Genomic DNA, 20,328 nt, shown 5'->3' with positions numbered 1-20,328 from the left:
CACCTTCCCTCCCCGATTGAAAAAACGCTGTCTTTTGACAAAAGCAGAGCAGATCAAGATCCCAAAGCCTCAAAGGCCCCTTCACGCCTCTCGCCTTCCCTCAAAAGATTTTTTTTCATATTTTTTTCGTATAAAAAAGCAAGCGGAAAAGGCACTTAAGCCCCTGCCTGCCGCTGCGGGCGCTCTCCGTCTCCAGTGGGTAGTAGTAAGCGCTAGTTGTTGGTAGGTGCACGCACCCCACCTCCTCCCCCACCCCTGCCGTCCTCGATCTCGTCTCCTCCTCCTCCCCACCCAAACCCTCGCGGCGGGCGGGGGAGGAAGCGGGCGAGCGATGGCGGCGCTGGAGGCGGCAAGGGCGTGGGCGGCGTCCGTCATCCCGCCGGAGCTCGCCGCCGCCGCGGGGGGAGACCCGCTCGCCGCGCTGGCGGCCACCGCCGCGGCCCTCGTCGCGGGGCTGCTTATCCTCGCCGTATGGTTCCGATCCGGGAACGGGGCGCCGGCCAAGCCCGCCCCCACGCCGGTACGGCCGCCGCCGGTGAAAATCGACGCCGACGCGGACGTAGACGACGGGCGGAAGCGCGTCACCATCTTCTTCGGCACGCAGACCGGCACCGCAGAGGGTTTCGCCAAGGTCGATGCCCGATCCGATCAGGGAGCTTGCCTGCGCTTAGTTTAGTTTAATCCGGCGGCCCGTTTTGACTCGATGCGATTCTGCTTGCAGTCCATGGCGGAGGAGGCGAGGGCGCGGTACGAGAAGGCCGTGTTCAAAGTGGTGGATCTGGTAATTTTGCACGATCTATATGCGTACGCGTGTTCTATCCTACCTTGGTCCTTGGTGCTCGGAATTTGAAGAGATTTGTGGGACGTGTGCAGGATGACTATGCTCAGGAGGATGAGGAGTACGAGGAGAAGCTCAAGAAGGAAACCGTAGTGCTCTTCTTCTTAGCAACGTGAGTTCTCATCTCTGTACCGATTGGTCAATTGGTGAATTGCCACTTTTGTCCCTTGCTACTTGTTCCACGACCCACCTGCCTCTTGTTGAAGCTCAAAGTGAAGTGCATGGATTGGTAGATTGCGGATTTCGTCTCTTGTGCCTTAATCCCACTGATGATAATCCACCTGTCGTTTGCTATCGAGCTCAAACTGTGTGGATGGGTTGCCTGCGCCATTTGTCGCTTGCGGCTTAATTCCATAACACCTGCGCTATGTTGTAAAGCTCAAGTGAACTGTATGGATTGGTGAATTGTGCTGCGTCTTGTGTCTCAGTTCCATAACCCACCTGCCTTATTTTGTAAAGCTCAAATACTGTATAGATTGGCTAAGCAACTTTTGTTGGTTACTCCTTAATTAGGAACCCACCTGCCTTTTCTGTTATAAAGTTCAAATAAACTGCTGGTCCAGTCCTTGTACTTGGTGTATTACAAAACATGTCTGAGGTCCCAAAGATTTTTTTATGCTTTATAACATTGGGATAGTCTATGTGCCTTTGATCCTCCACTGATGACATGATAGTTTATTGATACAGGCATTCATTTCTGTCCGAATTGGAATTGCGAAGCAATTTCTTCTGTGGAGATTCAGCTCCATTTATCTTGTCCCAGTTCTAATGAACTGTTTGATTTTGTCATATAAAACATTATTTTCAATAATGAGAAAGTAATTAAGTTGGGCAAAGTACTTCTCCACCATTTATGAAAAGCAACATTGTTTGTTATGAGTTATGCAGTTTACCTCTTTTAGTTTTGCTCTTTCATCTACATTTTGTGGCTAATTATATTCATCTTGTGCAGATATGGGGACGGAGAGCCTACTGATAATGCAGCTAGATTCTATAAATGGTTCACTGAGGTTTGTGAAATCTCTGTAATTGGGATATGCTTACTGCTACTACACTTCTGAACTCTTTTTCAATGCTTGAACAGGGGAAAGAGAAGGAAGTTTGGCTGAAGGATCTTAAATATGGTGTCTTTGGCCTTGGGAACAGGCAGTATGAACATTTTAATAAGGTTAATAGGCAGAAATTACATGTTCTTGTGGTTTGAAAAATAAATCTTATTACTGTTCAGTGTATGGTAATTGATGATGGGCTTATGCGCATGGAAAATGTAGGTTGCAAAGGTGGTGGATGAGCTGCTACAGGAGCAGGGTAAGTAATTTACACTACTTACCATAGGACAAAATGAGACAAATAGATCTCTAGAATTAGAAGACATCCCCCAACGTTTCTGTCCCAAGGCAGTATCACATTACAACACATTTATTTTTTCCCCATCAGTCGCCATGGCTGTTTCTTACTCAATGCTTTCGATACTGTTATGTGCTACAGATCAAGTTTTGTTTGGGTGCATGATTCATTCTTGCTTTGTTTGATCCTGTAGGCATGACTTGCAATTTTTTTTGTATATCTAGGTGGAAAACGTCTTGTTCCTGTTGGCCTTGGAGATGATGATCAGTGCATTGAGGACGACTTCACCGCATGGTATGAAGGCTAATTGATGTAATCTGCTGTGCATTCCTTCGCCGTGGTAGATACCTATCATGTAGACATTAAAGTGTGTTGGGTAATACCCATCTAGCTACAGTGATGATAAACATATCTCCCCAGATCCATGACTGAGTTCTGATTCTTGATGTCAATCGGTCCTTTATGTGGATATACTGAACAGAGTTATATCTGTCCTCTCTGTAGCTAGGAATTTGTTTCTGCTCTGGATTGGGGAAATGAATGCCCTTACTAAATCCTTATCCAATAAAGTGGATGGTTTACTTATTTTGCTGTGTATGGACATGTAAACACTGACGGTCTAGTTATGTATGAATTAGTAATGCTTAAAGAACTTCCATTTTTCCATTTATGAGAATATCAGCTATTCGATATTGCCTTTTTTTGTAGGGCCCTAACAAAAATTTTAGGTAAAACTTCTGCTAAGCTATTTGAATTTTAATGCATCTAGGAAAGCATTTTTGTCTACATTGTGCATCCAAGAATAAAGATGTCTTAACTGACATTTGTTATGACCTATTATTTGTATTGTGCATGTTGTCTAAATGTGTTTTCTTGTCAGATTTTAGCTCATCCCTTGATAATATTTTGTAAATGCCAGGTTGCTATTTTATATTTCAAATGTGGCTGGAATTACTGCTCAATAAGAATTGTCCCTTGTTGTTATCTGTAGGAAAGAACTAGTGTGGCCAGAGTTAGACCAATTGCTCCGGGATGAGGATGACACAACTGGTGCATCGACTCCTTATACCGCTGTTATTCCTGAATACAGAGTTGTTTTCATTGATAGATCTGACCTGTCATTCCAAGATAGATCTTGGACACTAGCCAATGGTACTGGTGTTATTGATATTCACCACCCTTGCAGGTATTTAAATGCGAGAACGACTTAGTTTTTTTCATGTTCCTCAGAATTTGTCTTACAGTATAGTTATTAATTGCTAGGTCTAATGTTGCTGTTCGAAAGGAGCTCCATAAACCAGCTTCAGATCGCTCTTGTATTCATCTGGAGTTTGATATTTCTGGCACTGGGGTTGTGTAAGTTTCTTGGTCAGCATATTCCTTTCTTCTTGCGTTTCTCTATTTTGGGGCTATTCAGGCTTCATCTTTATCTGTGTCACTGCTTGCCCCTGTGAAAATCATGTTACTTCCTGTAGGTTGACTAATTTATTATTTTTTTGAAAAGGTTGACTAATTCATTTGGTTCTTTATTAGTATGTATCATGTTATTTCGGTATTTCCTTCTATTTGATCGTATCGAGGCGACAAGTTCAGTCACAATTTTTCTTGTTCCATGAAACTCTAAGATCAAAGAAGAGCCTTTGTATTTTGTACTTATTTTCTCGAACACGCAGGAGAGCTGTGTATCATTGTATTAAAAGAAGGAGAGAGAGACTCACACACACACCCACACACTGGAACTAAAACCGACAATCACCAGTCACAACTAGGAGACAACCCAACCAAAGGAGAGTACAGCAAAATTACCCAACCCCCCTGGCAACGAGCAAGGATAAGCCTTTTGCTCCTGCTAAACACCATAATTCAGTTTCTTCTCTAGCTAGGGTCAAGGCTGTAACCATGCTGGGGACAGCTCCATTAAACACGCAGTCATTTCGATGTCGAGTACTGTACAACAACAACAACAACAACAACAACAACAACAACGCCTTTGTGTCAAGCAAGTTTGGGTAAGGGTAGAGATGAAACCGAACAAGAGCCACCAACAAGTTTGGGTTGGCTAGAGATGAAGGGGCATGCACTTATTTGATTGCTAATCAACAAGTCAAAACCCCAGGCATCAAACTGATTCTTTTTCTTTCAAACTCTTGCTAGAGTCACAGGTTCATTGTACTGATTGTTGCATAATATTTTTTATATTCCAGATTTCACATATGGTGTTATATTAGTCCGGACAATTTTGTTCGAAGTGTGAATGCAAGGATTTCTCCTGATCCATATGATAACACATTGAATTCTGAAAACTTGTTTCAGGTATGAAACTGGAGATCATGTCGGTGTATATTCGGAAAATTCTGTTGAGACCGTGGAGGAAGCTGAAAAGCTACTCGACCTTTCTCCAGATACAGTCTTCACTATCCATGCAGATGCAGAAGATGGATCTCCTCGTAGAGGAGGAGGTTCCTTGGCCCCACCTTTCCCATCTCCATGTACCTTGCGGACTGCGCTTTTACGTTATGCTGATCTACTCAATCCACCAAAGAAGGTTCGCATGACCTCTATGCATTTTCCTTCCTTTAATTTTCTCGTAATCATTTGACCGATTCTTGAATGATGAACATCTCAGGCTGCTTTGCTTGCTTTAGCTTCTCACGCTTCTGATCCAGCTGAAGCTGAACGACTTAGATTCTTGGCTTCTCCTGCTGGAAAGGTTGTCACTCTTTCGGAATCCCCATCTTATGCCATCTAAATTGGATATTTTTCCCTTTGCTGACTAGTAGAATTGTATGTGCAGGATGAGTATTCTCAATGGATAACTGCTAGTCAGAGGAGCCTTCTTGAAGTTATGGCTGCATTCCCTTCAGCTAAGCCACCGCTGGGAGTGTTTTTCGCAGCTATAGCTCCTCGTCTGCAACCTCGATACTACTCAATATCTTCATCTCCAAAGTAAGTGTTTTACAAAACCTGTCCTTTTCCTCCATTTGTGACCTTTATCTTGCAAGATTTAACGCTAAATTTGTACTAGACTTTTGTTTTGTGAGGGTCCAGTGTTACAAAATGATTGCTTCTTGTTTGGTTTCTTCCATTTATATTATTTTAATTTTGGACTACAGACACCAGCTAAGCTTAAGTAATCAGATCTTGTTTGTTATATTATCGGTCTGTCTTGTTCATATCAGCGTACTGTATTATGCTTGAGGTGGTGTATGTTCCGTATGGGGAGGCCTCATAGAACTTATGTCTTCTGTGCAGGATGGCTCCCTCCAGAATTCATGTAACATGCGCATTAGTTTATGGTCCTTCACCCACAGGAAGGATCCACCAAGGAGTTTGTTCGACATGGATGAAGGTAGATCTCTTGAAACATTGCTTTTTTGACATAAAGCTAAAGCCCCTGCATTGTCTACAATTAGGAAGTTTCCTACAGTCTGATTTTGTTCATCCTTGATCATCTGCTTGCAGAATACAATTCCATTGGAATACAGCGAAGAATGCAGCTGGGCTCCTATCTTTGTGAGGCAGTCAAATTTCAAGTTACCAGCTGATCCGTCCACTCCAATCATCATGATTGGTCCTGGGACTGGGCTGGCACCATTTAGAGGCTTCTTGCAGGTTTGTTTTGCCAGGGAATCCTGCATGGTCTTGTATTTGCAATTCTGGTTGACATTTTCTAGTGTAACTTACCTTCCCTCTCTCTCCACTCTTGACAGGAAAGGTTAGCTCTGAAACAATCTGGAGTGGAACTTGGCACTTCAATTCTCTTCTTTGGATGCAGGAACTGTAATATGGTAAGAATCGCTGGTTACTGAAATAAATACATGTGGTTATGGCTGTATTTCTCAACTTAATATTGATGGAACTCATATCTGAATGATCATTGCAGGACTACATATATGAAGATGAGTTGCAAAATTTCCTTCAGGAAGGGGCACTTTCTGAGCTAATTGTTGCCTTTTCTCGTGAAGGACCGACGAAAGAATATGTGCAGCATAAGATGGTAGAGAAGGTCAGATACACATCTGCAATACTTCTTTAGTGTTTCATACACACAGCATTCTTTAGCATACATTTTGAGTGTTTCATACGCACGTCGTTGCTTACAACATTCCTTAGCATACATCTAGAGTGTTTCATACACACAATATTGCTTACAACATTCCTTAGCATTTATATCGAGTAGTTCATACACACAACATTGTTTACATTGTTGGGCTGAACTAGATTTGCTTCTTTTTGTTACCAGGCCACAGAAATTTGGAATATCATCTCACAGGGTGGTTACTTGTATGTATGTGGTGATGCCAAGGGAATGGCTAGAGATGTTCATAGAGTGCTGCATACTATAGTCCAAGAGCAGGTAGGTAACTGTGTTTCATCACTTGAGAGATGGTGTAAAGCTTGTATTAATGCTGCTAACATTGCTTTTATATTTTGCTCCAGGGATCTTTGGATAGCTCCAAAACTGAGAGCTACGTAAAGAGCCTGCAGATGGAAGGCAGGTACCTTCGTGATGTATGGTGACACATCACACAAATCTGCCATAGCTCTAGCGCGCGGGAGTAAAGCTGGCTTGCGTATATGAAATGGTGAATGCCAACCCGATTGCCAGTTTTCGAAATGAAGCGTACCATTGATTAGAATTTGTAATGAGTTGATCCGTGTAATTCTTTGACATCTAACATGGTCCTGATATATTTATTATATGGATGGTGAACACTGGGGAGAATAAGTGCTGTTGTAGGTTTGTAGAACTTGAAATTGGTATATCCCCATTAAGATTGTAGCAATGGGGATAAATCATACAGTTTGAGATGAGGACATTATGTATACAGTTTGAGATGAGGACATTATGTATACTACATTAGAAGACCACCGAAAACAAATTTTGCTTCTGGTTTTATAAAGATAATTGTTTACTGCTATTATGATTGCTGTCGTTGCCTACCTCATCGTTTATCTTGTTGCATCGTAATGTTGCAGTTGCAGTGATTGTACGCATAGCTGCAAATCAGTGCTACGAGGATGGGCTGCAAATTGCAAAACATGGTATGCTTGCACTCACCCCTATAATAAGATGCACAAATCACCCAATCTCTACGATCATTTTTTAGGCTCCGACCGATAGATCTTGACTTGGCGCCTGAATTCACACACTTGGGCCTGGGCTTGCAATGGTTGGTCTCGTGGATTTCTTCACCAAAGTCGACCGGCAATGTCAGCCCGTAAACAGTGTGTGTATACCGTGTGTGTATCACGCACGCACGGACGCACACTGTTTTTCTTCCAGCACGCCGCCCTGCACAAACCGTTTGGCTTATTTCCGTGAAGACGGCAATTGGTCGTTTCGAACCATTTGTTTCGGACATATTTTGGTCGTTTTTGCCGACCAAATTTTTGATACAGGCAAACCGTATGCAGTTATTTGGTTGAAGAAAGATGCATATTGTCTCACAGTCACAGCGCTTCCCAAGTCCTTCCACATGGTGGGAAAATTTGACTGCACGACTACAGGCCGACAGCACGCGTGTGTGATGCTGACGGGGGCACTTGTGAGCGCATCGAATCCACAAAACTACTCACTCCAACAGTCGTTCTTAGAAACGAGACACTAAGTATCAGTACAGGGGAGGGGAGGAGAAAATCCATTTAACTCCTCTTACCTATTCACTTTGTCCGCTTAATATCTATCCACTTTGTCCGTTTAACTCCCCAACAAAATTTAAGCTCATCTTACTCCCCTGAACTATTTTATTTAGTTTAATCTATCCCTAATTAGATTTTTTTCTCTGTGTATGAGTTGAATTTTGAGTTCAATTTTTGTGAGCATATACAAAACATGACTCCTTATGTAAAAAAATTATACTAAAATTTTTATGGTTATTTTTATAGATTAGAAATATTTAATACAAAATTGATCTTAGATATACAAAAATGTACGAAAAGTAATTATAAAAAATTTCTAAAGTATTTTTCTAAGGTAGAGCATCAAGTTATAAGTTATGTGATAAAATCTGAAATTAAAACTCAACTTATACGCGGAAAAATGAAGAAAATAGTTCGGAGTAGTAAAGTGAGCCTAAGAGAGAGAAATCTAATTAAGGGGTAAATTGTACCAAATAAAATAGTTCGGAGCAATAAAGTAGGGGTAGATTGTACCAAATAAAATAGTTCGGAGCAATAAAGTGAGTCTAAATTTTGCTTAAGAGGTTAAGCGGATAACATAAATAGATGACGAAAGTAAAATAGACTTTTTATGTAGGGGCAGCCGTACTTAAATTACTGAAGCAAACTAAGTTCTTGATTTGACAGAGGCACGTGGTCGGCATCAATGTCAAACAAGTGTGTGGTGTGGCGTTTTGCAGAGCTAGCTAGCTCTTGTAGCTAGTTCATAGCCAGCTGGTCTTTGCGTGTAGGATATCTTCGTCATGAAAGAGTAAGGGGGTGTTTGTTTCCTAGGCTAAACTTTAATCCTGTCACATCGGATGTTTGATACTAATTAGGAGTATTAAATATAGGCTAATTACAAACTAACTGCATAGTTGGAGGCTAATTCGTGAGAGGAATCTATTAAGCCTAATTAATCCATGATTTGACAATGTGGTGGCTTAATAGATTCGTCTCGCAAATTAGCCCAGGGCTTCTGCAATTAGTTTCATAATTAGCTCATGTTTAGTTCTTCTAATTAGCATCCGAACATTCGATGTGACAATGGCTAAACTTTAGCCCAAGGATCCAAATACGCCCTAAGCACGCGGTGCTATTCCAAGCAAATACTTAGCACTGTGTGCTACTTTCCGTACTCGTTATCGGTGTTTAAACCCGGTAACCCACCGAGAAGGGTGCTCGAGGTAGTGTTTTGGTTAGTGGGGCTCGTCGAGATCAGAAATTTAAAGGTAAACGCAGACAAACGATTTAGACAGGTTCGGCCCGCCGAATAGCATAATACCTTACGTCCTGTGTATTGGTTGGATTAAATTTTTTTGGAGGGGGTCCCGGCCTCATCTTATATTGTCGGGGGTAGGGTTACACGTCGGTTGGTTACAAAAATACTAGTCGGATTCGGCTAGATGAGTTCTACTCTTATTGCTACGAGTACTTTTCCTAATCCTCGACTAGTTCATGTCTTTGCACGTAGACTACGCCGTCTTGCGCCATAGTCTCCATGTCATATTTGTCTCGGTGTCCAGCCTCATATTTAGGACTATCCAAACCTTCTGATGGGCCCATAGATGTATGTACGACAAGCCCCCGAATACTTTTTAGTCAAATGCAGCAGTTCGGAGTACTTTTGTAGACTTCACCGACTAGTTTTGGTGCTCTTCAAGTACTTCATCTATCTTCAAAGGTAACCAAAGACTGCCATGCGGCTAGAATGTACACAAGCCTTATTTGACTCACTCTCTTATCCTTCAATCTTGAATTTTTCTATGGAAGTGCGACGAAAGTGGCACTTAGCCCCCGAACCTTAGGTTAAATCAAAGAATCAGGCTAAGGATCAATCTATAATTTGTATTTATTTCCCCTAAAAACCAAGAGAGAAAACTTTTTTGTCAATGGGCACGTGACACACAACCCTCGAGCCTTGTCCCGACTAGTTTGGTGGGTATAAGGGTCAACCTCTGGTCAACGTGACCATCTCTGAAAGGAAATCTTATCTCTTCCGAAAATAAAGATAGATGCTAATTCAGGTGTCACAAAATCTGTGGATCCGTTATACCTGAAACTAGTTTATTCTCGTTGTTGTTACTGTGCCGTGGTGATAAATAGCGGAGGAAGTTTATCCCTTCCATTTCACCTTTTCCAGTTGCTTTTCCAATCTCCACACTATAGCCCTAGCACCGCCGCTGCCCAATCTCCGAGCACTAGCGCCACCGTCCCCCACCACTCAACCTCCGAGCGTATGCGACAGAAGAAACTCGTGATATGAAGGATGGGGAGGAAGGCTGCTGCTGTCAAGCCTGCCGAGGGGGAGAAGAAGAAAGGATCTGGTAAGAAAAAAGATCTCCAGTTGCTGGCACCCAAGTACGGGAAAACCAACAAGATCGCACTGCCAACTCCCGCTTGCGCTTGGAAATGGTCATCCTTGAAAGAGGAGGAGATCAAGGCGCTTGTGGCCGCCAAGCTGCTCCAAGAGCAAGACTTCATCAGTTGAAGATCCGCATGCGGAAATCCGTGGCCATTGGAGGAACACTCCAATGAAATGCTAATTTTCGCTCACTTCATCAAGCGCGGTCTTACACTGCCTGGTTCTGACTTTTCCCTGGAGATGTTGTACTCCTGGAAGTAGTGTCGTAGCTTTCGCGAGGTGAGCAGTATTGCGTATAGCAATTTCTAGACCGGCGGCTATCTGGCCTGGGAATCTGACAACACCTCGCTGACGAAGTAGACGGACCTCTGTATTTTGTATACATGGCCTGATTCCGATCTTTCAACCACGATCGTCGTGCTGATGATGTACAACAGCAAGTCTTCATTAGGGTTTGGCACCGTGAGAACTGATGGCTTTGATAGGAAATCCTTTAATTGTTGTAGGGCTTGATCTGCCTCCTCGGTCCACTGAAACTTATCTTGCCGCTTGAATAATTTGAAGAAGGGTAGGCCCCGTTCTCCAAGTCTTGAGATGAATCTGTTGAGGGTCGCCATGCATCCAGTCAGCTTCTGGACGTCCTTGATGCCTGAGGGGGCATGCATATCGGTGATGGCAAACATCTTCTCAAGGTTAGCTTCAATGCCTCGGTGACTGATGATGAACCTGAGTAATTTTCCGGAAGGCACGCCGAAGTTGCACGTTGTCAAGTTGAGCTTCCACCGGAATTCTCGCAAACTTGCGAAAGTTTCTTCTAGATCTAGGTCGTTGGGATTTCTGGTTTTTACAACCACGTCGTCCACGTACGCCTCCATGTTGCGATGTAGCTACTTCTTGAAAGATTTCTGGGTTGTCCGTTGATAAGTAGCGCCTGCGTTCTTCAACTTGAAAGACATTGTTGAATAGCAAAAAGCTCCGTACAGAGTGATGAACGCGGTCTTGATCTGGTCTTTTTCCTTGAGAGCTATCTGGTGATACCCCGAGTAGCAATCGAGGAAATAGAGGAGGACGCATCCAACTGTGGAGTCGATGACTTGATTGATTCTAGGGAGCCCGAAGGGATCCTTTGGACAGTGCTTGTTGAGATCTGTGTAGTCGACACACATTCTCCACTCATTATTATTTTTCTTTCGCACCAAGATGGGATTAGCGAGCCACTCTCGATGATAGACTTTTTTTATGAAGCCTGTTGCGAGTAGTTTGGCCAGCTCTTTCTTGATGGCTTCTCTTCTGTGTTGGGCGAATCGTCATAGACATTGCCTTTTCGGTGTAGCTTTTGGATTCACGTTGAGTGAGTGCATAATCAACTCCTTAGGCACCCCTGGCATGTCCGCTAGTTTCCACGCGAAGATGTCTCGATTGGCCCGGAGGAAGCTGACGAGCGTGCTTTCCTATTTAGGATCCAGCCCTGTGCTGATCAGGGCTGTCTTGGAGCTATCACCAGTCTCAAGGACAATGGCTTTGACGTCTACTCACTTGTCGGCTTGCCCGACTTCTTTTCTGGAATCTCAAGCTCTAATGAGGACAGCTTCTTGGATGCGGCGAAGTCCTGGAACATCCGACGGTCAATGATGTCACGCTCCGTGATATCCACGATTGTGGCCTTCTTGTCAGAAAAACAATGTAAGTAGCTCCGCAGGGTCTCGCCTTCTTGTTGCTTGACCTGGGATAAGTCGATCCTGTTGTCAGGACGCTGCATTGCCCCTGCGTAGTTGGTGGTGAACACCACCTTGAGATCTTTCCATGAGTCGATGGAGTTCTTGTCCAACGATTTGAGCCATGTGAGTGGCTCCGCCTCCATGCAGATGGGGAAGTAGATGACTTTGGTCTCGTCGTTTCCCCCAGCTGCTTGTATTGATAGCGAGCAGCACCGAAGTTATTGGACTGGGTCCTGCTTGCCATCGTACTTGGTCATACCCGGTGGTTTGAATTTTTCGAGTAGAGTTGTCCTCCTCACACGTCTGGAGAAGGAGGGGAACCCGTCAGTATCATCTCTTAGGTTTCGACTTCTTGCTCGCGCTCGCGGCGCTGTCCGTCGATGATGGTATGGACATCGTGGCTGGCCTTGATCTTGTTGCGGAAGTCTTCTACTGGGCGTTCGGGTTCTGGGTTAGCCCCACGGTGGCCACGGCCTCCCGAGGGTCCTGCCCGACTACCTTCAGCTCCAGCTTGGCTTGGTTTGGTGCCTCCGAGTTGACTTGGTCTACACGGAGGGCCTCTATGGCTGTTGCCATGTTGACTTCGCTGGGATGCGGTGTGTTGGACTGACTGTATTGGATTATGTTGATCGAGTTGTTCGTATGCGCGTTCTGCCAACTATCTAGTGTACTTGTTCTGCGGCATCACGCGAGTGATGATATCAATAGACGCGATGGTGGCGAGAGGAGTACGATGGTGATGCATTTGAACTGCTTCAAAGGCGTTATTCAGGTTCATGATTGGTAGGTCCGCTGCAAGGCGGTGGCGGCGCTCTGCTTTTGTGGCGTTCCTTGCTCGTCATCGAGTTTTTTTGAGCTTCACTCTCTTCTCCGACAACGTTGGTGGTGAGCTCATCCTGCGAGACGTCATCTGGGTGACGCTCATGTCGTGGGTTTCTATCCCGTTGCTCTTTTTCTTCGTCTTGTTGCCCAGTACTGAGAGTGAAGAGTTCTCGTTCTGGGGAATAGCTTCCCGAGCTTGAGGTGATGACCTCCGTGGTGTCACCTTCCTCATAGATGGGCGATAGAGGAGTTCCCTCCTGGTACGGGAGAGTGTCGAGATAGGTGATGAGGCGTGAATTGTCATTTTTAGTAAGAGTGGGTGACTTCATGTTGGGCCAGTAGACGAATCTACCTTGGGGAGTTGATGTAATTACCAGGCGCTGCTGTGGACTTGATAGAGGAGTCTCCTCGTCCGGATCCGAGTAGTAGTCGAAGTCCTTGATCGCATCCATATCGTATTGTGATCTAGACAGGACCGCCTGATAAACAGTGGTCGCGATGCGGAGTCCGAACGAGAATCGACTCTGGTGGCAATCTGATTCGCACAATGGCTTATGTGCTAGCTCGTGCGGGTTAATCCGTATGGTGGAAGAAGTCGAGTTGCACTCGGATTCGTCCCCCAGCCTCTGACTAGGTTAGAATTTAAAAATTTGTCGAAATTCTCGACAAGATCCTCCAAAGCTTGGCGCTAGAGTTTCATGGTTTGTTGCTTCTTCTCTGGGGCTGGCGCAATGTGGCAGCGGAAATTTCTAGCGCCGTCTGTGTTGCAAACTGAGAAGCCAAAAACAAACGTCGTGCCTGCTTCAAATGTGATGATTGGCTTGATGATGACTTGTGCCATCGAGTTTGCCACTGGATTCTCGGTGAGAGCCCCTACCTGGCGCGCTAGCTGTCAGTGTTTAAACCCGGCAATCTACCGAGGGGGTTGCCCGAGGTAGTGTTTTGGTTAGTGGGGCTCGTCGAGATCAGGAACTCGAAGTTAAACTCAGACACACGATTTAGACATGTTCGAACTGCTGAATAGCGTAATACCCTACATTTTGTGTGTTGGTTGGATTGAATTGATTTGAAGGGGTCCCTGTCTCACCTTATATTGTCAGGGGTAGGGTTACAGGTCGGTTGGTTATAAGAATACTAGTCGGATTCAAATAGACGAGTTCTACTCTTATTGCTATGAGTACTTTTCCTAATCCTCGATTAGCTTCTGACTTTCCACGTAGTCTACACCGTCCTACGCCATAATCTTCATGTCAGATTTGTCTCAGTGTCCAGTCTTATATTTAGGGGGTGTTTGGATACCCCGGACTAAACTTTAGTCCCTGTCCGATGTTTGCACACTAATTAGGAGTATTAAATATAGTCTAGTGATAAAACTAATTGCATAAATGAGGTTTAATTTGCGAGACGAATATATGAAATTAGTTCGCGATTAATCTTCTAATTGATATCAAACATATAATGTGACTTGAATAAAAAAAATTAGTTCATATGTACGTACGACGCTCGCGAACAAGAAATGTCGCCGTCGAGCTTCACGTGCTGACGACATTGGTCGGCAACCTGGCAAGGTGTGCTGAAACTTGGCCTAGTTCGGTCGAGCTAGGATCAGAGTTCAGACCTTCAGAGATAGTAGGAAGCTATGCTTCTTTTGAAGAAGAAAAAAACCGCGTTCCCATTTCTGCACTGTTCTGATGAACGGAGAGCAAAAGTAATCCATTTTAACAATAAACAAAAAATTGTTTGCTTCCTGCCTCCTGTGTCTAAAATAATCGCATGCCGAATCAGAATTAGGGCATCAGCTGGCCCAGCCACTACCCAGCTACTAGTCCTCTTACCCATGCCAGAAATGTGCAGGTGGTTGCACTTGCGCTTGTCCACCTCTCCCGTCCTGGTCTCCGTCTCTTCGTGCAGGCATGTGGCTACGTGAGCCGCCGGAAAGCGCGCGACAGGGGTGTATACGTGCTTGGCATGCATGGCGTCCGTCGATCCCAGCAAACGTGCAGCACGCTTCACGCACGCACGCACGCACGCACGGTCAAAGATACAGGTTTAGCAGAGCCGCTGCCACGATCGCCGTTGACTGTCTGGCTTCCGTTTACTTCCGGCTTCAGAAGAAGAAAAACGGCCGGATCAATGACATTTCGCCTCCAAGCTTTCACATGGTCCAGAAGACGGTAAGTGGCAAAAAGAATCATATATGCATGTGTGTGTGATGCCATATACAATACTGAAGCAGTGTTCGGCGCTGCCCACATGATGTCGCCCTCCAACTTGTCCTTCGGCAATGCACGATGCATGATCCTAGCTAGTAGCTAATGGTAAGGATCAGTATGCATGAGTCATCTTGCAGGCGTGTTCTTATCGTCATGCTTCCAGTTTCCGGCTGGCTCCTCCTCTCGCGTAGACATCACCAAGCCCACACATTTGACGACGCACTGTTTAGGCCATGCCGTGTCTCGGCTTTCTGGAGGATTCCGCCGTAGTTTGCGACCTACCATCCACCAAAATCACCAACAGGTGGTTCATATCAGCCGCAGTCCGCAGCCTACAGCAGGAACGGGAGGAAAGGTGGTGCGGGGCACGTGCAGGCGCTGAGCTTTCCGGGCACCTCGCAGCTTAGTTTACGCTAGGTTGGAACGTACGGGAAGCAAAGCGCGAGGCTGAGGTGTCGCGGGCATATCCCTTCCCTTGCTTGAGGATCACTCGCGGATCGGAGAGTACTTAACCGGCAACTAACCACCGCCTAATGATCGGCCGCCGTGAGGTGAGGGCACACTGTATCCGCGCGCAGGCGGGCTGCTTTATCCTTCCTCTCGTCCCTATCTTCTGCGATACCAGTATACCACGCTTCGGTGACGTGCCCTCCCAAAGGATTTGCATGCGTCCGACTCCGATCCGTGGTTATCCGCCCGCCGTAGGAGTAGGGCACCTGCTTTAGGTCTTTTGGCTGTTGGTGTAGAGTGTAACCGCTACGGTTACCGAATCACGACGCTTCTCGCAAAAAAGAAAAATGTCATGTCCTTGGCATGTTCCCGGCCGTATCTCTGCTCATCGTGGTCTGGCGTTTTGATACTCTGAGAATTTGGCACTCCTCAGTATATTAATAAACTGAATTTGGTATATCTCCAGTGGGTCAGCTAGTTCCCAAGCTCAACGGCTGAACGCTGCAAAGCTACTCAACATGGTTCCTACGGTTCACCTGACGCGTAAGCTCGGGGGCTGGACGCCACAAGACTACTTCGATGATGACTTCCATGAAGATTCAAGAACCTCGGGTTGATTATTCAATCAATCCAAGGCTCGGGGGCTGATAAGCTACACCCAACAATCGATTTTTTCAAGTCGAAAGAGGAAGATTCAAGATTTTGACCCTCAGCCTAATTCTACGATTCAACTTAAGGCTCGGGGGCTACTCCATATGGAGTGCGACTTTCGCCACCCTCCATACATGAAGACTACAATATCATGTTGATCAAGACTTTGAGCATATCATAGCCTCATGGCAGTTTTGAGAAGCATTGAAAGATTCAGCCTGACAAAGTACTCGAAGAGCACCAAGACTACTCGGTGAATATCTCAAGACTACTCGAAGATTGCTGCGTTCGACTATGAAGCGCTCGGGGGCTTATCGGGGATACATCCCCAATACCCACAAGGAAGGAAAAAGTCAGACTCCTACTAGGATTCCCCTATAATCCTACTAGGACTCATCCCGTGTAATCCTACTATGACTCCTCCTTGTAATCCGACTAGTACTCTGCCCCTTAGAATATATAAAGGAGGGCAGGGGTACCTGGCTCGACAGGTCACACCTTAATACCCAAGCGCAGGGCGCAATATACAAACACCGCTAAACAGGACGTAGGGTATTACGCTACTCTAGCGGCCCGAGCCTGTCTAATCCGTGTCTCGTGTCCTCGCTTTTACCTTCAAGTTTCAGGTCCGGCGATCACCCGCTACACATTCTGCTACCTCGGGTACCCCTCGGTAGACGGCCGGTATAAATCACCGACAGTGTTCCGACGGATTGCAACACCACGCTGAAGAAAAAAAAAAGTCGGTGTTTAGGAATACAGGGGTTATGACTTTAGAGCTCCTGCTACTGCCGGGCACAAATGGGATGGTCGGTCCCGGTGTCTGCCACGTCTGACGAGCAACGTGCTGAGGCAGGGCGGCAAATGGCACGGGGATGGCAATGTGAAACTACTCGTACGCCGAGCGAATTGCCAGCGCCGGCCTGTTAAAAAAGGCCACGCCCACATGACGCCCACCCTCTGCTAGTTCTATCCTCCTCCGCCGGGCGGTCCGGCTTCATTTTGACCAGATTCCCCGTACGTAGAGTCCTCCTTCCGGTTGGATTCGCTGCGCCTGCGCCACCATCACCAGCGGCGGGGCACTGCACGGCCGAATCGCCGCTCCGGGGAACACGTGTCAGAGAGAATCGCCGCTCCTGTAAGCGGTCGCGGCAGGGCCAAGGCACCGCCGTACTCCCCCACCTCACGTGCCCTGCCCAGCCCAGCCCTGCCGACGTTCGCCGCGGCCTCTGCTCCCGCTCCTGCTTCTCCTCGCCACCCGCGCGCTCGCCAGCCGGCACGTGCCCGGTCGCTCCAGCAGCCCAAGGGGATCCACCGCGGCCTGCGCGCCCCCGCGACATTGATCTCCCCTCTCTCTCTCTAGTTTAGTGGATGCGGAGCTCGCAGATTCCACAAGAAGCCGCAGAAACACAAGGTTCCCCACGCAACGAGGGAAACGTCCGATCATTCGGATACGAAGCACCACCAGCCACCAGGCAACGACCAACCACGCATGGATCGCGGCCACCAGGCGCATCCGGGATGCCGCGCGTCGGGCGGGCGCGGGAGCGGCGAAAGCTGCTGGCGCCCGGTGACGGGGCCAGCGGGGGCGCGGCGCGCTGGGCATGGCCAGGCGTGCTCGGCGCCGCATGATTAGCGATTGACCACGCCGGGTCCGTGCTCCGTGGATCCGCCAGAAATCGCCAAAGCTGGCCGCGCCAAAGGCGTGCGCACACGTCGGCGAGGGTCCCCCGTGCCTCCCCTCCTGCTTCCTTGCTTCCTCCATGCGATGCATAAAGCCCCCGACCATGCCCCTCCTTTGATGAGTGTGGTGTGGGTACGTAGCCCACGTAGCTGAGAGTTACACGACGACGGACGTACTACGACCGGAAAGATGCTCCACTACAGCATGTGTTTGGGGCTGTGCTGTGACGACGTGGATCGTCAACGCCCCAAATGCAGCCATTCAGATCATCAGATGTCAATCCATGTCCAAATCCTGCATATCTGTACACCAGAAAAAAGAGTAAATTAGGGGGAGAACCCCCGGACTAGTATGATGTTTTGTACCCACCGGCCGGCCGGCTTGACGACAACTCATTAGCAGCTCCTTAATTCCGGTGTTCTTTGCAAGCGAGGACCATGACCCATGGTAGCAGCCAGTTGCCCCTGGTCGGCCCTCCTTTTGGTCGCCGCTAGCTTTACGATCAATGGATGCCCTGCCCTACCCAGCTTTATCAGTCCTGCCGTCTTTGACTGTTTGCCCCGCGTATTCCCGTTGGATACGGCGGAAGAAAACTACAATGCATGCATGTCGCTGGGACAGCCATCTTTGCTCGAACGGTGACAGGTGACCGATCCATCTCTGCAGCAAGCAGCGTGGTGTGTGATCCACGGCACTGTGCATGATATTTTTATTCAGAAGAGAAGTGGTGCGGATAAACACGAGAGACCTGACACCTGACTGCACATTCTAGTGTTTGTTCCGAGCTCCTGCATGCATCGCTGGAAGCTTTCCTTTCCTGGGAGGGTTTACCCCTGCGCCACGCGACCGTGCATGCATGCTACGTTGCGTAGCGAGCATTTGGACTTTCCGAGTGTTGTCATTTTCGTCCTCTACTACGGTCTCTCTGTTTGCCGAACAGCAGGCAGGCACCAGCAAACTAAAGACCTTTCTGAAGCAGCAGGATCACTGGCCCTGTTCGCTTATTGAGCCACCAAACAGTGTTTTCCTCTTATAATAAATTAGCCGTTTCAGCTTTTCAGCCGGCTTAGAAGCGGAAGTGAACATGCCCATTGAGTTGAGATGCAAGTAAAATTGTAATCTACACATGGCTCCGCCAAGCTCCGAAGTAAAAAACCGGAGCAGCCGAGTTGGAGGAAAAAAAATTGTGTGGGACGGTCCATAGTTCTCCGCGTGAGGATCCGTCCTGAATCTTTGCTGGGTGGACACCTAGGCAAATTAGCGCTCCCTGTTTCAACGCTCGCTCGCGGGAAACCCTAATTGGCACAGCCTCCATCCCTCTCGTCTCTCCCGATCAGATCACGAGTACCTCCTCCATGCTGACCTCCCCTTTGTCACATCCATGGCTGCCCCCTCCCTATACTCCACTCCCTCTCCTTCCTAACCGCTAAAACTGAGTACCCTAGTTGTTATTGTTCCGTTTTGCCGCTGCACCCCTCTCCTCGCACACCTAAGCAGCGGATTGGAGAAGGGGATTGTCGTCTTCTCCCTGTGCAGAACCACGAGGAAGAGTCACCCATGGCCATAGTGACGGCTGCGCATGGTGAGATCATGCCCTCTCTCCTTTATCATGCGGTACCTACCCGCGAGTCGAGTTTCTTCCTATACAGAGCCGAGCCGAGCAGAGTTTTGAGCGAGCGTCGAAGCAAGAGCGCCGATTCGCCAAGTGTCCACGCAGCAAAGATCCGGAATGGGTCCTCACGTGACCGTCCCGCACAATTTTTTTCCGAGTTGGAACGGTAAAAAAAGCTTTGGAAAAAAAACAAAAAGACGGTAAAAAGCAGAGGGGACGAAAGCTGGAAGCAGGCGGCGAGTAGAATTAGGCGCGGGCTGTGCAGAGCCGATGGCCCCAGTCCCAGAGACAGAGAGTCTGAGAGACATCCGTGACCATGAGGTAGGAAGGGGATTGCCATGCATGCGCGAGCGCTGTAGCACGGTGCACGGAGGACACAAACGGCGCCGGCCTTCGGCCTTCCCGGCCCCCTTTGCTTCCAAGGCGGTCAAGGATACCGCCCCGGCCGCCCATTGCCGCGCCTCCACCTGTAAAACGCTGAGGCCGGCCACCACCCGCGCGCGCCATAGAAAACTCTCAGCAGCAGCAGCACGGCGCCACCGCGCGCCATGCAAGCCCACACACCTCAGCAAACAGCCAAAACCACTGTAGAGAGGGAGGAGTCCTGGAGTGAAAGCATCTCTCCTTCTCTCTCCTCTTACATGGCTCCTCGAAACCCACATATAAATATACCGCCGCCTCGTTGCTCGTGCGCCCTCCCCTCTCTCTCTCCCCGACTTCTACTACCTCTCTCTCTCTCCCCCCTCCGTGTCTGGGTGTGAGCGGCTAGCTTGGCATGCGGAGCTCCCGTGTGTTCTCCTTCCCCTATTTTATCACCACCCTCCGCCTCCCCATTCTTCACCTCCCGAGAAATCCTCTCGCCTAGCTGCGCGAGCCCGGTTTCTCACCTTGCGCTCGGGAAAAAACTCACCTCGAGAGACGGAAGTTAACGTCGCCGATTCCCTTCTGACCGCGGGCCGGCGTCGTC

General features: G+C 47.5%; 1 protein-coding gene across 1 annotated transcript; it reads left to right on the top strand.

Annotated features, from left to right (window-relative positions):
- Nucleotides 1–183: 183 nt before the first annotated feature.
- On the top strand, nucleotides 184–7,107 carry LOC117848722 (NADPH--cytochrome P450 reductase 1). Its single transcript, XM_034730241.2, has 18 exons — nucleotides 184–631; nucleotides 722–781; nucleotides 874–950; nucleotides 1,791–1,848; nucleotides 1,923–2,006; nucleotides 2,110–2,146; nucleotides 2,410–2,479; nucleotides 3,177–3,371; nucleotides 3,449–3,541; nucleotides 4,499–4,730; nucleotides 4,812–4,895; nucleotides 4,980–5,131; nucleotides 5,438–5,534; nucleotides 5,648–5,797; nucleotides 5,896–5,973; nucleotides 6,069–6,191; nucleotides 6,429–6,542; nucleotides 6,626–7,107. The coding sequence occupies exons 1-18, from the start codon at nucleotides 332–334 to the stop codon at nucleotides 6,704–6,706; spliced, it is 2,085 nt and encodes a 694-aa protein (XP_034586132.1). The 5' UTR covers nucleotides 184–331; the 3' UTR covers nucleotides 6,707–7,107.
- The last annotated feature ends 13,221 nt before the right edge of the window (nucleotides 7,108–20,328 follow it).

Source organism: Setaria viridis, chromosome 3 (genome assembly GCF_005286985.2).
Source record: "Setaria viridis chromosome 3, Setaria_viridis_v4.0, whole genome shotgun sequence".
Classification (NCBI taxonomy): Eukaryota; Viridiplantae; Streptophyta; class Magnoliopsida; order Poales; family Poaceae; genus Setaria; species Setaria viridis.
Note: the sequence above shows the minus strand (reverse complement) of the source record. Positions and strands in the feature narration are given on the sequence as shown.